This window comes from Meriones unguiculatus, chromosome 12 (assembly GCF_030254825.1).
Source record: "Meriones unguiculatus strain TT.TT164.6M chromosome 12, Bangor_MerUng_6.1, whole genome shotgun sequence".
Classification (NCBI taxonomy): domain Eukaryota; kingdom Metazoa; phylum Chordata; class Mammalia; order Rodentia; family Muridae; genus Meriones; species Meriones unguiculatus.
The window spans coordinates 62898051-62914098 of NC_083360.1; the positions used below are offsets into that span (position 1 = coordinate 62898051).

Below are 16048 nucleotides of genomic sequence, written 5' to 3' on the forward strand. Positions count from 1 at the left end.
AAAACAAAAAAATCACAGGAATGATCTACAGTCATGTTGCAAGATATTGCTCCTTTTTAAAACTGTCTGAGAACTCCTTTGAGGGATAGACCTTGGTACCTTCCTGAAGGCAAAATAAGCAGTTTAAGGAATCCTGATGTTCTTCTATCCTTTACAGGATTATAATAAAGATAGGAAACGTATTGAAACAAGGGTTTGTGACAAAGATGCAGAGGAAAGCATTTTGGCTCAGTGAACTGCCAGCCTTCCTGAGCAGCTTGTCAGATCAGGACTTTTCTGATATTGTAGAAAAACAAAGGATAGACTGCTTTTGCTTGAGAAAAGGCCATTTAAAGTTTTAAGACTCAAAGGAAAAGTTGATGGTTGGTCTTATATCAAACATAAAAGAAAAGCAAAGGAAGGAAAGGAATAATTAAACAAGGGTCAGAGAGTTTGGACTTCTATAGAAAGATAAGTTTGACATAACAGGTAGAAGGAAATAACTTCTGATCTACTAATTCTGTGCCAAAGTGAAACGAAATCAAACTCAAATAGAGTCATCCTGTCTAGCATTTCTGTGACCTTGAGGCTTTATGACACCAATCTTAAGGAAGAAAATTTTGAAAGTGAGGTATCCCAGAAGCAGAAAGACACACAGGGTATGTACTCACTTATAAGTGGATATTAGACATATAATATAGGATAGACATACTAAAATCTCTACACCTAAAGAAGCTAAGCAAGAAGGAGGACCCTGGGTAAGATGATCAATCACTCAGAAAGGCAAATGGGATGGACATCGGAAGAGGGAGAAAACGGAACAGGACAGGAGCCTACCCCAGAGGGCCTCTGAAAGACTCTACCCAGGAGGGTATCTAAGCAAATGCTGAGAGTCATAGCCAAACTTTGGGCAGAGTGCAAGGAATCTTTTTTTTTCTTTTTTCATTTAATTTTTTATTAATTACATTTTATTCATTTTGTATCCCAGATGTAGTCCTCCCCTTTATTCCCTCCCAATTCCACCTTTCCTCCCTCTTTTCTCATGTCACTCCTCAAGTCCACTGATAGGGGAGGTCCTCCTCCCCTTCCCTCTGTCCCTAGCCTATCAGTTCTCATCAGGACTGGCTGCATTGTCTTCCTCTGTGGCCTGGTAAGGCTGCTCCCTGCTCAGGGGGAGGTAATCAAAGAGCCAGCCACTGAGTTCATGTCAGAGACAGTCCCTGTTCCCATTACTGGGGAACCCACTTGGACACTGAGCTGAGTGCAGGGAATCTTATGAAAGAAGGGGGAGATAGAAACACCTGCAGGGGACAGGAGCAACAGAATCAAAAAATCTGTGCCCAGAGGTCTTTTCTGAGACTTATACTCCAACCAAGGACCATGCATGCAGATAACCTAGACCCCCTGCACAGATACAAAGTGAATAAATTGTAATTAATAAAAAATTAATTAAAAAAAGAAAAAATATTGAACCATACAAAATATTATTTCAATATGAAAAAAGAAAACTGATTTTATCATAATGTTAATTTTTAATTCTCAATGAAATTTGCTGTTTGTTTCTTTTATTTCAATATAATTATGTAATCAAGGAAGACAAAGCTGTATAATCAATAATTAAAATTTTTGAGGAAATGATTTTGTGTATAAATAAAGCCTGTAAGAGACACTGGTTGTCAGAGTGGGTCAAGCCATACTGAGATGTGCTTCCTCTCTGTCCCATCTCTCATGAAACAAAACTAAATGGTGTTTTAAGTCTGGTTCTTCTCTTGGGTCTACCCTTCTTCAAGCCTCACCCAGGCTGGACCCTGGCAGCCTACAAAGTGAATTTAATATTCTCAGTAACTGCTTGAAGGAGTGAGACTGATGTAAATAATGATGGACTCTTACACTTGTATAGTGCTTAATGTTCTTGAAACTTTTTACATATGAAATATATTTTCCAGATAGTTTTGATAGCAAATTTATGTACCTAGATTCCAGTCATATGTATTTTTTGAGTGGCTAGGAATTCTTGGAAGTATGTATATATTTGTATGGAAAGTAGTGTTATAGGGAATAGCTTTGGAGGCCATTGACGATGGTCCTGTTCCTTGTGGTCACCTCCTATTTTTTCTGGTAACCCTAGAAAGGGGAACCTCAATAGTGCCTTTCCCACAACTTATGTGTTAAGCCAACACATAAGAAGGTGGAGGTAGCAGGGCTTTGTTGAGGCATATTAAGGGAAAATACTTCCTCATGGTAAAAAGAATAGACCCTACCTCTGGCCCTTGGCACACATGCCATTGTGATCTGCTGCAAAGATCAGAATATTAGATACCATTTTCTTCTTTTTTAAGATGTAATATAGGTGGTCCTGTTGATTACCTGGCTGGGAGACCACCCCACAGGAAAGCTGAGTTACCTGAGGACATAATGAGGAGATGTGGAAAGAATAATTTGAGTTCTAACTAAAAAAAAAAAAAAAAAAAAAAAAAGCATGAGCTTTCTGTCTTTCTTTCCCCCTTTGTTTAGGAAAATGGCCCACAGCCTAAGCATGCTTCTTCTGCCCATCTGAGGTTTGTCACTGTTTCTTTCCTCCTTCCTTATGCAGCTGCTTGGCAGTCTGAACTGCTGGACATGCTGGCTTTCTTAGGCCCTTATTCAAAAAGGAATGGCGTTTTTCTTCTTCAATATCTGTGTTTTCCCAGAGGCTGCTGGCATTTATAGCTTGCCCTGTTATTTCCTCAAACACTTAATAAAATGGCCATGAGCTTCTGAGTGCTTTTTAAGTGCTTTTCTTAAGAAAAAACAAAACAAATAAACAAACAAACAAAAAAACCCAAAAAGGTAACCTGAATTTGTCCAGTAACAGTGGTACTTAAAAACAACAAAAACAGTTTTTCCTGGAGAATTGTAATTGAAATCTATGTACCCAGATTCTGTTTCAAATGGCCAGGGACTCCCCCAATCTGTGTGTATCAATGTATGTTGGTGGGTAAAAGGTGGGAAAGAAGGATTTTTTTTTAAAGCTTGAGGTGAGCATGATGATCCTAGATTATTTTAGATTAGTTATTATGGATAATACCTATGCTATACATATGAATTTTGTTTTATAGTCGAATAAAATCCAGACATGATTTTTGGGTTTAATTGGAAAAAAGACAGCTATTTACATAGAGAACCTTTAGTTATTATCTTTGAAACCTTTTCAAAATTGTAGAGGAAATGAAACACAGCCATCTAGTGGTTATAATGTTAAGAGCACTAAGCAATAGTTAAGTACCATGAGCTCACATTTAAGCAAATCCGCGCTTATCACACAAAGGGACATATTCTTCCTGAATACTTATGTATATTAATGACAGGGGAAACTGTATATGACAGTTGAACTACAACATTGTTGCAAATACCCTCAGGGTCATTTGAACGAGTATGACATTCTAATGTTCTATACATAACTTTAGTTATAGTATTTTTTAATCATACTTATGAGATTACAGAAGTTACATGTCCATTCTGAAACACTGAAGGAGATGTGTCTACCTCTTCAGGCTAGTTCACTGTTCCACATGAACCACAGGTTTCACTCAGTGCCTTCTGTAGAGCAGCTTTGAGTCACTAAGAGCTTACAAACCGCTGAATCAAACCACTGGATTATTTTCTAGGAGCAAGACAGTGCTGTGCAAAATATGCAGAAAAAAGTGGAACAGTTAGAAGCAGAGCACACGGACTGCTCGGACCTTCTGCGGCGGCAGACGAGTGAGCTCGAGTTTAGCACTCAAAGGGAGGAGCGCCTGAGGAAAGAGTTTGAGGTATGGCTACCAGTTACTATAACAGCTGCACGTGACTTGTGTAGACTTCACATGGTAAGGCAGGGGACATGGGACCACTGCTATTGGAGGTGCGGCTCCTTTGAACATTTTTATACTTTAATAAAGTATTTTCACCTCCCCCTAATTAAAACAAGCTATTCCTTAAATTTTTACATTTATTTACTTGTATTTTGTGTGTGTGTATGTGTGTGTGTGTACACGTGTGCATGCGTGCACGCCATGCTAATTGAACGGCAATGAGAGGACAACTTGCAGGGACTTAGTTCTCCTCTTCTGTCCACTGGCCCTGCGGGATTAACCTCAGGCTGTCCGGCTTGGCAGCAAGTATGCTGACTTGCTGAGCCATCCTGCTGCCCCAAGCCTGCTCATTGTGAATATGTATTTCTTGTGGGCTACTTGGAAAGTTGGAAAGTGATTCTTTACATTTTTGAGGCTCAGAAAAGCACTAGAGAAGGTTTGGTATGTACAGGTCCTAAATGATTATGATGGCTTATTTACTTATTTATTTTTGCAATAAATACTAGGCAAGTACTTTTTACTAAGTTGTATTCTCAGTTCCATTTTAGACTAAGGTAGTTGGGAAGGAAATAGCAAGATTTGGATGTGTTTTGAGAGAATCAACAGGATTTTTGGCTTACTGAGTTGTGAGAAGAAAAAAGATAGACATTTTTAGTATTAACGACTAATAGTTTATCATTAAGAAAGTTTGTATATGTGTGTGATTGTATATACACATGCACATGATTTCTACGGCTTGTGTGTGTTCAGCAAAGAACAACTTGCAGGAATTGGTTCCACTGTAGGTTCTGGGATTCAAACTCACGTCATAAGTTTCCGCAGTATCTTTACCTGCTGAGTTTTCACACATGCCTGTTTTTTTTTTCCATTTGTGTGTATCTGTCTGTCTGTCTGTCTGTCTATCTATCTACCTATGTTCCTTTCTCCTGGCTGGCTTAGAACTTACTTTGAAGCCAGGTTGGTCTTGAACTCATGACAGTCCACTTATCCCACCCTCCTGTGTTTTGAGATTACAGGTGTGTGCAACAGACCCTATCATCAATGCTAAAGCTTTTGACTTGAATAAATAGATGATTGGGATTTTCATTTTCTGAATGGACGAGGCCAAGTTTGACATGTCTGTTAAATACCTGGGTGGAGAGATCAGGCATTCTGTTGAATAGAAGGGCTTGGGCTTTTGGAAACTTTACTGTAAGGGGATATAGAAATGCAACACAAGTTTTACTTGGAGATTTTTCAAATGCTGTAATTCATATGACTTTATATTTCTTTTTTTAAATTAAATACTTTTTTATATTAATTACAGTTTATTCACTTTGTATCCCAGGTGTAGCTCCCTCTCTCATTCCCTCCCAAACCCAGCCTCCCTCCTTCATTTCCTCCCTGCCCCTCTCTCAAGTCCAATGATAGGGGAGGTCCTCCTCCCCTTCCATCTGACCCTAGCTTATCATGTCTCATCAGGACTGGCTGCAATGTCCTCCTCTGTGGCCTGGCAAGGCTGCTCCCACCTTGGGTGGGTGGAGGACAAAGAGCCAGCCACTGAGTTCAGGTCAGAGACAGCCCCTGTTCTCCTTACTAGGGAACCTACTTGGATACTGAGCTGCCATGGGCTACATCTGAGCAGGGGTTCTAGGTTATATCCATGCATGGTCCTTGGTTGGAGTATCAGTCTCAGAAAAGACTCCTGTGCCCAGATATTTTGAGTTTATCAAACCATGTGATCACCTTTAAAAACATTTTAATTACTTTGTAGTTGTGAAGCAACATTAGGTGGTAGTGAGTTTCTTTTTGTTGCTAATTTAATCAGTTTAATACTTAAAATTGTTTATTTTTATTTTATATGTATGACTGTTTGCGTGCGTGTGTATTTGTGCATCCCATGCATGTCTGGTACTCTTGGAGGTCAAAAGTGGGCCTCAGATCCCTTAGAACTGGAGTTACTGATGTTTGTCAGCCACACCTGGATTTGAGAATTGAACCAAGTTCCTTTGCAAGAGCCACAGGTGTTTTTAACCACTGAGCCATCTTTCTAGCCCTACATTTATTTGTGCGTGTGTGAGCATGTGCCATGGAGCATGTATAGAGGTCAGATGACAACTTGCAGTTTTTCTTTCTTTCTACCATGTGTATCCTGAGGCTAAACACAGGTCATTATTCTTGGCAGCAAGAGCCTTTACCTACTAAGCTTTCTTACTAGCCCCTCCTTTTTTTTTTTTTTTTTTTTTTTTTTTGAGACAAGGTTTTTCTGTTTAGTCCTGGCTGTCCTGGAACTCACTTTGTAGACCAGGCTGGCCTCAAACTCAGAGATCCACCTATCTCTGCCTCCCACATGCTGTGATTAAAGGTGTGTGCCACCACCGTCCTGGCCCTGTGGCTAGTTTTAAGTGAGACAATTTTGACTTATTGGAGAAAAAATTTAACGTCAAAATTTAAGATGTGTTTATTGGTAATCCTGTATTGATTTTTTTTTTCCTGTAAAGTGTTTAATTGCTGTGTTATCAGTTAACTTATACTAAAATTACTTTAGGTTAATTTTATTAAAACATTAAATTAATTTTATGTATATATGTATTTTATGTATGTATGTGTTTTGCTCTTATGTATGTTCATGTATCACATGTGTACATGGTACCTGCAGAGGCCACAAGAGGGCCTTGGATTCCCTGGCACCAAAGTTACAGACTGTTGTGAACGGCCACAAAGATGCCAGAACTTGAATCTAGAAGAGCAGCCAATTTTAGATTGGTGTCTGGCTGTTCTTAGTTACGTGGTATAGGTTTTTGTTCCTATAGTAAAATACATGAAAGAAGCAACTCTAGGGAAGAGGTATTTATTTGGGGTTTAGGTTTGGGGGTACAGTTCATCACAGCAGAGGGAGCAGTCAGGAAGTAGAGGGAAGGGTTGTGCTAGACCACACAGGGCTTCCCCAAAAACCCACTTTAAGAGTCCTCCAGCCTCCCAGGAGAGTGTGCTCAGCTGGGAACAACTTCTTTCTTTCTTCTGTACATCTGTTCACTTCTGTGGTGTGTGTATGTATATTCCTAAACTTGCCCCAGTGTGCACATGAGGGTCACAGAGTAACTGCAGGCTCAGTTCTTTCCTTGTGCCACGTGGGTTCCAGGGAGTGAACTCAGATCGTAGGGCTTGCTGGTAAGCATCTTTACCTGCAGAGACATCTCATTTGCCCCACTGTTTTTATTTTTAGTCTATTTATAAAAAGTGAATTAAAAATTGGATTAGGTATCATCTACTCATCTATTTTTTTTTTTGTATTTAGACACCTTTAAATTTTATTTTATTTTGACATGAATATATTTAGCTGTTTGCGTAGATGGTGACATAATGAACAAGAAGTTAAATTTCTGGAGAACATTTTTTGCTAATTTTTTAGTCAACTTTGTAGACCATTACCAGTAATTCTAGTTTCTTAAATAATTGTAAGTGGCATTTTAATAGAATTATAGAAAAATTTCTAATGAGGCTGAAAATTTTAATATTTTAACTTAAAAATATTTCTAATGTCAGTAACATCATGCTAAAGCATCTAATATAATGAATATTTGTGTAGTAAATGGTTTACATTTTTGGTGAATCTTTTAAGTGAGATTAATTGATTAATTATTTTTTGGTAAATATTTTCTAATAGTTACATTATATCAAGATAGTTTCTTAATGTGCCTGGGTAAAAAATGTTTATGTAGAAATTTATATACATAGTATGTTTATAAAATGTGGTACCATTGCATGGCTTTGCCATTGTAACATGGATCAATTGTTTCTTTGATTAAAAAAAGAAACTCCTTGTTCAATTTTACAAATTTGGTGCTAGATACTGTAAAACTAAGAGAAAAGTGAACTGGAAAAAGGAATGTCTATAGCTTTTGTAAACCTCTTTATAATAAGGATAGTTTATTATCATGGGAAATAAACCTTAACTCAATAAAAAAGAGACAAGAGAAGATGCAAACCTAATTCTGAGTGAATGGAAGAGCCTCTTGAAGATTGCAGTGGAGAGAGGATCTACAAATAAGTGCTGAATTGCCTCTGTCAGTCATGTCCTGTGCTAGCAGCACAAAGGCAGGGGAAGTAGCGTTGGAAACTAAATGCCTGCTCATCTTGAGGGAAAAGGGAAAGGAAAAATGAGCTTCAGTTTCCCTGATGCCCACGAAGGAGGCCTTGGAAGTCATCTTTTTAAGGCCTTTGTGCATCATTTTAAAGTGCTCCTTTGGGCTGATTGCCAACTGTAAAGTAGGCAAATGGCAAAGTACGTGGGTGTTTGGTCCTATTTGTAAGTATTATACATTTAAACACAGTAGGATATGTTTCTAATGGATTTTGAAGTTGGAAATATAGCAAAAATATAAAATACTGTACTTGCTGAGGAAAAGGTAAAGACAAGATTTTAATTACATTTATTTATTTGTTCACAGCTTATTTGTATGTTTATGCGTGTCCTCACATGGGTATGTGCTACCATGTACATGTGGACTTGAGGGCAGTTGATAGTAATTTATTCTCACCTTCTACTTTGGGGTTCTGGGGTTGAGCTTAGTTTGTCAGGCTTGGCAGCAAACGTGAAGTCAGTTGTGAAAGAATTGAAATTAGTAGTACCACACTGAGCAGGAGCTGTGATCACAAATTTTATTCATAATATTCCCATTTGTGTTGTCTGATTTCTTGTTACTAATTCTAAAAGTAGATGAACTTTCGCCACTGAACCGTTTTATAAGGTGAATAAACATGCTCTGTCACTCAGTCCTTGCTGAGTAAGAATTTTGGTGTCTTCTCAGTGTTTTATTGAGTTACATTTTTGTCTGTCTGCATGTGTGCTTATGTGTGTGTATATGCATGTGTGCATGTATGTATGTGTCACATGTGGAGGTCAAAGGACTTTTTTTTCGTTTCAAGACAGGGTTTTGCTGTGTCACAGAGCCCTGGCTGTCCTAGACTCACTTTGTAGACCAGGCTAGCTTTGAACTCACAGTGCTGAGACTAAAGGTGTGTGCCACCACCCCTGGCAGTCAAAGGACTTTAAGAGTTGGCTCTCTTCTACTGTGTGGGTTCAGATTCAGTTTATTAGGCTTGGAGACAAGCACCTTTATCTGTTGAACCATCTTGGTAGTGAGACACAGCAATGTAAGTACTCATAGCCCACATTGGTTAGGGACCTAGAGGACCTGAGTTTGTTTCCCTGAGACATGGAAAAATCTGGGCATGGAGGCACGTACTTGTAATCTCCACACTGGGGAGGCAGACAGCTAGATTTCTTGGCACACTGTCTGTGGGGTCTCTGCAAATACTAAGGCCAGCAGAGTAACAATCTGTGTGAGTCAAGAAGGAAATCCTGTTCAGCTGGTGTTGGTTCAAACTTCTAAAGTCACTGGGCAGTTTGTTTTAGGCATATTTAAGTACAGTACAACTTTGGAAAAAAGTTTTCTGGTGACAGCTTTCATGATAAAGCTCAAGGCATGACTGTATCAAAACTCTTTTGCAAAGTACTTGTGACCCCTTCCATAAGAATGGGTTTAAGCTGGCCTGGAACTCAGAGATCCACCTGACTCTGCCTCCTGAGTTCTGGGGTTAAAGACCTAGCTGCCACACCCAGTTTATTTCTAGCTCTTTAGTACATTTCCACAAATCTTACTGCTGTATGTTGAAGGGTTCCCCCCATCCCCAAGGGATCATTTATAAAGTTTGTATTGAATGGCGAGGAGAGCCTTGTTTATAAAGTGAGTCTAGGAGAGCAAGGGCTGTTACACAGAGAAACCCAGTCTCGAAAAACAAAACAAAACAAAACAAAACAAAACAAAACAAAACAAAACACCCTTAAGAGCCTAGGAGAGGATCAGTATGGTCTGGTCTTAGAGACCACCAAGCTATAAAATACATGTGACATCTCCTCTAAGGATGGGTTCTATTGACTGAGAAACAGTGCTCAAGACAAAGGTGTAGGGAGGAAGAGACTGGGATAGACATAATAGCCTGGAGGATGCAGGTGTGGCCTGGCCCTACAGATAGCACATGTCAGCAGGCTATTGGTGATATCCACTCCCAGTTTCCCTGGCAGAAAACAGGTGTACACCTGAGGGTTAGGGCTAAAGTTAGGCTTAGGAGACAATCCTACATGCTTTTAACATTCCTGGCTCTCCCAGGGCTTACCTGTGAGTCCTCTACAGCTGTCCAGCCAGCCTAGCCTAGTTGTTGGGTACCAGGACAATAAGAGACCCTGTCTTAAAAAAGAGGGAAAGAAACTGGGAGGTGGTGCATTCAGGGAGGCAGAGGCAGGCAGATCTCTCTGAATTTGAGGCCAGCCTGGTCTTTAAAGGTAGCCTGGGACAGGTAAGGCTACACAGAGAAACCCTGACTTAAAAAAAAGAAAAAAGAAAAAAAGGAACAGACCTCAGAAACAATGGTCAAAGTTGATCTCTGGCCTCCACATGTATGTCTATACAATACATGTGTGCCTTTGCATACATGTATGTATACACACACTTATATACCTCCCATGAGCACATAAACACATACAGACACAAATACCCCCCTCTAAGTGCTAGAGAGATAGATAATTCAGTCAATGAAATACTTGTGTAGACATGAAAAACTGAGTTTCAACCCAGAACTCATATGAAAAATCAGGCATGACTGTGGTTCGTTCACACTTGTTATCTGAGAATGCAGTTGTTTTCTTTAGACTTTGAGCACACTCGCTGACATCTATGACATTCTATGACATCTCATAGAATCACATCTATGAGAAAACTTTTGGAATAAGCCCACGCAAGCTGTAGGAACAGACGCAATGTGGAGAACATCTGGGTGTGTTTGCTTTGTCCTGCCGCTGACATGGGTTGGCAGCACGTGCCTGGTTTGTGATAAGTAGTGTGCTCCCAAAGCTGGGTGGGGCAGCCTTCTAGACATTGTTTTATTTGAAGAGTGAAAACTCACTTTCTTAAGGGTGATAGGTTATCTGATTGTGCTTAACATGATTTAATGATACACAATAAGATAAGAGAGCTGTATTAACCCCATAGTATTTACTGAGCTAAACGTCTCTCAGCAAGTATGTTGTGATAAAGGACATGTCAATCATCAACTAGCGGGGTATGTCTTCTATAAAGAATTACATACTTGTACTAAGCCTGGTGACCTGGGTTAGATTCCCAGATCCCACTTGGTGGAAGGAGAGAACCAATACCTGCAAGTTGGCTTCTGATCTATACATACCAGACATATACATACATTAAATAAATGTAAAAATATGTTTGATTTTATGTGATATACAGAAGACCGTTGTTTTCAGTGTTAGTAAACAGATATATTTTACTATTGGCTAAGATATATATTGATAAGTAACTTAAATATAGTTAAATTAAAAACTTTGGATTGAATTTGAACTTTAATCAGGATTATGTTATGCTTTTTGCTACCAATATTGTGATTATATTAGAATTAAATATCAATGATATATTTTATGACATATTAGCATTCTTCAGTGTTACAGGAAGTGTGTGTGTTGAGGTGAAAGAGGGGGGGGTGAGAGACTTGCAGGTTGATATTATTGGCACCCTTTGCTGGATTTAAGAGTTAATTCACCAGACTGGAAGATTAAAAAAAAAATATGAGGGAATTTATTTAATTATGTTTATCAATAAATCCCACTCTTTGGAGGAATTTGTTTAAAGATGGTGATTTTTTTTATTGCCTGATGATTTACTGATAGCTGTAGTCATAATAAACAACATGTAAGTTTGTTTTCTTTTGGGCATTTCATTCTGAATGGGAAGGTGTGAAAAAATGATGTGATCTCCAGCTTATTATTTTCCACCTATTTCATTTTGTTCTGCCCTGGATAATTAGTACTTCTTGATGTTTTTGAGTAGGAACCAGATTGTTAATTGGTTACAGAATTATATGTATAAGAAATAAAAAATATTTCTCAATAGAGGAATCACGAATGACTGAGAAGCACTTAAAGAAATGTTCACTGTCATTAGTCATCAGGGAAAAGCAAATAAAAATGACACTGAGATTCCATCTTACACGTATAAGAATGGCTAGGATCAAAAACTAAAGTGACAGCACATGCTGGTGAGGCTGTGGAGAAAGGGGAATACTCCCTTGCTGGTGGGAGTGCAAACTTGTACAACCACTTTGGAAATCAATCTGGCGTTTTCTCAGAAAACTGGAACAGTTCTACTGCTGGGTATATACCCAAAATATGTTCCACCATACAACAAGGACATTTGCTCAACTATGTTCATAGCAGCTTTATTCATAATAGCCAGAAACTGGAATCAATCCAGATGTCCTTAAACTGAAGAATGGATAAAACTGTAGTACATCTACACAGTGGAATACTATTCAGCTATTAAAAACAAGGACATTATTGAAATTTGTAGGTAAATGAATAGATCTGGAAAAGATCATCCTGAGTGAGGTATCCCAGAACCAGAAAGACACGCATGGTATATGCTTACTTAGAAGCAAATATTAGCCATACCATACAATATAACCATACTGTAATCCACAGACCTAAGGAAGCTAAGTAACAAGGGGAACCCTAGGGAGGATGCTTAATTGTCATTCAGAAGGGCAAATAAAATAGACACCAGAAGTGGCTGAATAGAGGGAACCTGAAAAACACCACCCAGCATGGGATGTAAGTAGATGTGGAGACTCACAGCCAAACTTTGGGCAGAACGTAGGGAATCTTACGTGTGTGTATCGGGGAGAGGGTAGAAGGACCCAGAGACAACAGGAGCTCCACAAGGAGACCAACAGAGCTTACAACCTGGGCCCAAGGGGTCCTGTGGAGATTGATGCAGCAACCAAGGACCATGCGTAGAGAGGACCTGGGCCCCCTTCTCAGATGTAGCCAATAGGCAGCTCAGTCTCCATGTAGGTTACCTAGTAAGGGGATCAGGGGCTGTGTCTGACGTGAACTCTGTTACCTGTTCTTCGATCACTTCCCCTGGGTGAGGCAGACTTGCCAGGCCACAGAAGAAGAGGATGTAGGTAGTCCTGAAGAGGCCTGGTGGTCTGGGGTGAGTTGATAAGGGAGAAGGGCTCCCTCTTTCTGAGGATTAGGGGATGGGGATGGGGGGAAGAGGGAGGGGCCTACGATTGGGATGTTAAATGAAAAATTAATAAAAAAATCAGACATTAAAAATGAAATAAAAGTATTTTATTGATCCTTTTATCACAGAATTATGGAATATTTTATATTTTAATAAAATATGAGACTAAGTTAATAGCCCATTTGGTTAAAGTGCTTATTTTGGACTTGATCCCAGCCCTGGGAGAATGGAGACAGTTAGATCCTGGGGCTCCCTGGTTACCTGGGCTAATCTGATTGCTTAGTCCAGGCTCACTGGAGACCCTGACTTCAACCTCCCTCCAAAAACATAAAACTAGACCAAAACATGTTGGTGAAATAAGACCCAAGCTTGTTCTCTGGTCTCTTCACACAGGTGTGGACATGTATTTGTGCTCTCCCTCCCCACTGACACAGGACCATCATTTTGATAAAAAGAACTTATAAACTTTTTGGCACCTGAGAAACATTCTTAGATATTGTTAGGCTAACTTCTTTTCTTTGTCCTTTATTAGTTTTAAAAATCTTATTCTTAATGCCCATGGACTATTTCTTTTTGACTGGCTAGCCTCTTGATCTTAATGAACATGTTGCATACTGACAAAGTCAACTTTGTCTTGTAGGGTTTACATGATTTTTAAATAAGATTTATTTATGTATTTTGTGTACATGGATGTTCTGTACATTTGCAGATCAAAAGAGGGCATCAGGTCCCATGGTGCTGCAGCTATAGAAGGTTATGAGCTGCCATGTGGGTGCTGGGAATTGAACACAGGACCTCTGGAAAAAAAGCCAGTGCTGTTAACTGCTGGGCTCTTACACACACACACACACACACACACACACACACACACACATACATATATTTCATATAGGTCTTCCCAGGTTATTGTTTGTTGTAGTCTGTGCTATGCATAAGAATTTCTCTGCTATATTTATATACCATGATTTATACCCATAATTTGTGGAGTTCCTTGTTCTGAGAATATAAAGTCAAAATGTTAAAGGAACTTTTTTCAACACTGGGTAACAGAAGTTAGGTCATTGTTACATCTTTTTCATTATTTTGGTTCTAGTTGTGTGTGTGTGTGCATGTTGTGTGTTAGTTTGATTGAGAATGGTTCCAATAGGGTCATATATTTGAATGTTTTGTAGACTGTCTGGGAAAGATTAAGAGGAAAGGCCTTATTGGATAAAGTGTGTCATTTGGAGGTGGGCTTTGAGATTTCATGATAATCATGGACCAAACCTCTGAGTCTGTAAGCAAGCCCCCAATTAAATGCTTCTTGAGTACCTGGGTTCATTTCCCAGCCCAACTGCCTATAACTCCAGTTCCAGGGAATCCGACACCTTCTCTGTTACCAAGTGCATAAATGGTGCACATAATTTACAGGCAGACCAAACAGTCATACACAAACAAATTAGCTAGCCAGGCATGGTGGCAAAGTCCTTTAATCCTAGCACTCTGGAGGCAGAGAAAGGTGAACTCTGTGAATTCGAGGCCAGCCTGTCTGCATAGGGAGTTTTGGGATAGCCAGAGTTATTATGACTCTGTGTCAAAATAAAACAAGCAAAACAATAACAACAAAAAACAAAAGAACCTAAAATTAAAGATTATCTTGGGGGTGGTGAGATGGCTTGGCAGTTAAGAGCACTTGTTCTTGCAGAGGACCAACCATCTGTAACTGTATTTCCATGGGCTCCAAAGCCCCCTTCTGACCTCTGTGGGAACAAGGCATACATGCATGTAAACCATTCAGACACACAAAATAAATCCAAGAAATCTAAAAAAATGCTATATGGAAAATTTCAAGCATACAGTATGAAAAGATACCGTGATGACCATTCCTATGTCCTTGTCTCTTTTCAACAGTTTTTTCCCCAATGGTAATAATGATGCTAGCCTGAATATATTTAAAGCCAGTCCAAATATAATTTCATTCATGAATGCTCTAATTTACATTTCAAAGAGATAGAAAGTTTAAACTATCAGTACTAAACATACTTTTATAAGTAATATTAAGGGATGCTGAGATGGCTCAGTGCTTAAGGACACTTGTTGCTCTTGAGCAGGCTCCAGGTTTGGTTTCTAGGACCTACATGGTGGCCCATAACCATCCATAACTCTAGTTGCAGGGGATCCAATGCCCTCTGCTGCCCCTTAGTGCACCAGGTACACACTTGGTGCACTTACAATCATGCAGGCAAAATGTTCACACATATAGAGTAAATCTTAAAAATATAATTCTTTAGTTTCATCAAGTATTCAACTTTCATCATCTCCCATTTTTGAATATTTTGTTTGAATATTCACATTAGATTATTAATATTTACTAGTTTCATTTTTGGATGGAATACTTTTTTTCAAAGTAATCTAGCAGTAGAGGACATAAATGTCAAAACTTTACCTTTTAGAATACTGTTAACTGGGCACAGTGGCACATGCCTTTAATCTCAGCTCTAGGGAGTCAGAGGGAGGTGGATCTCTGAGTTTGAGGCTATCCTGGTCTACAGAGTAGTTTCAGGACAGCCAGGGCTACACAGAGAAACTTTCAAAAATCCATATAAACAGGGAAAAAAGAGATTATGTTATACAAAGATTATGTTCTTTTGTCTTGTTGGATTTAACCATCCTTAGTTTTCACGTTGGAATTAACTGTTTTCTGCTTCAGGGAATTTATTTTCTAACGTAATAAATTGTTAAGAAATATTCATAAGGGGGGTTAGAGAGATGGCTCAGCAGTGGTGAACATTTGCTGCCCTTGTAGAGGACCCGAGTTTGATTGCTGGCACCAACATTGAGTGAATCAACAATTGCCTATAACTCAATGACTGGGAATGGTAGATACATATTTAATCCCAGCACTTGGGAGACCGCGGCAGGCACGTATCTGTGAGTTCCAGTCTAGCCAGGGCTACACTGTGAGACCATCTCAAGGGAAAAAAAATATTGATAAAGTTGTAAAATCTAAATAAAGCAAGTAGGATGGGGTACAAAAGTGCCTTGTGAGTTGTGTGCTTGTGAAACACAGAATGACTCCTTGGAATGAAGACACTGAGTGTGTTTCTAGAAATGACATGGGACAGAGGGGACATATCAGCCTGTGTTCTATACTGAAACAGCCGCCATGGAAATGTGTGC

At 39.2% G+C, this 16048-nt stretch overlaps 1 protein-coding gene across 1 annotated transcript in view; it reads left to right on the forward strand.

The window, feature by feature from the left end:
• Ccdc171 (coiled-coil domain containing 171) overlaps positions 1-16048 on the forward strand; it is a 324843-nt gene that overhangs the window by 38392 nt on the left and 270403 nt on the right. The window contains exon 7 of the mRNA XM_060365796.1: positions 3627-3773. Coding sequence (XP_060221779.1) covers positions 3627-3773 — 147 coding nt within the window. The remainder of the gene's footprint in view (positions 1-3626; positions 3774-16048) is intronic.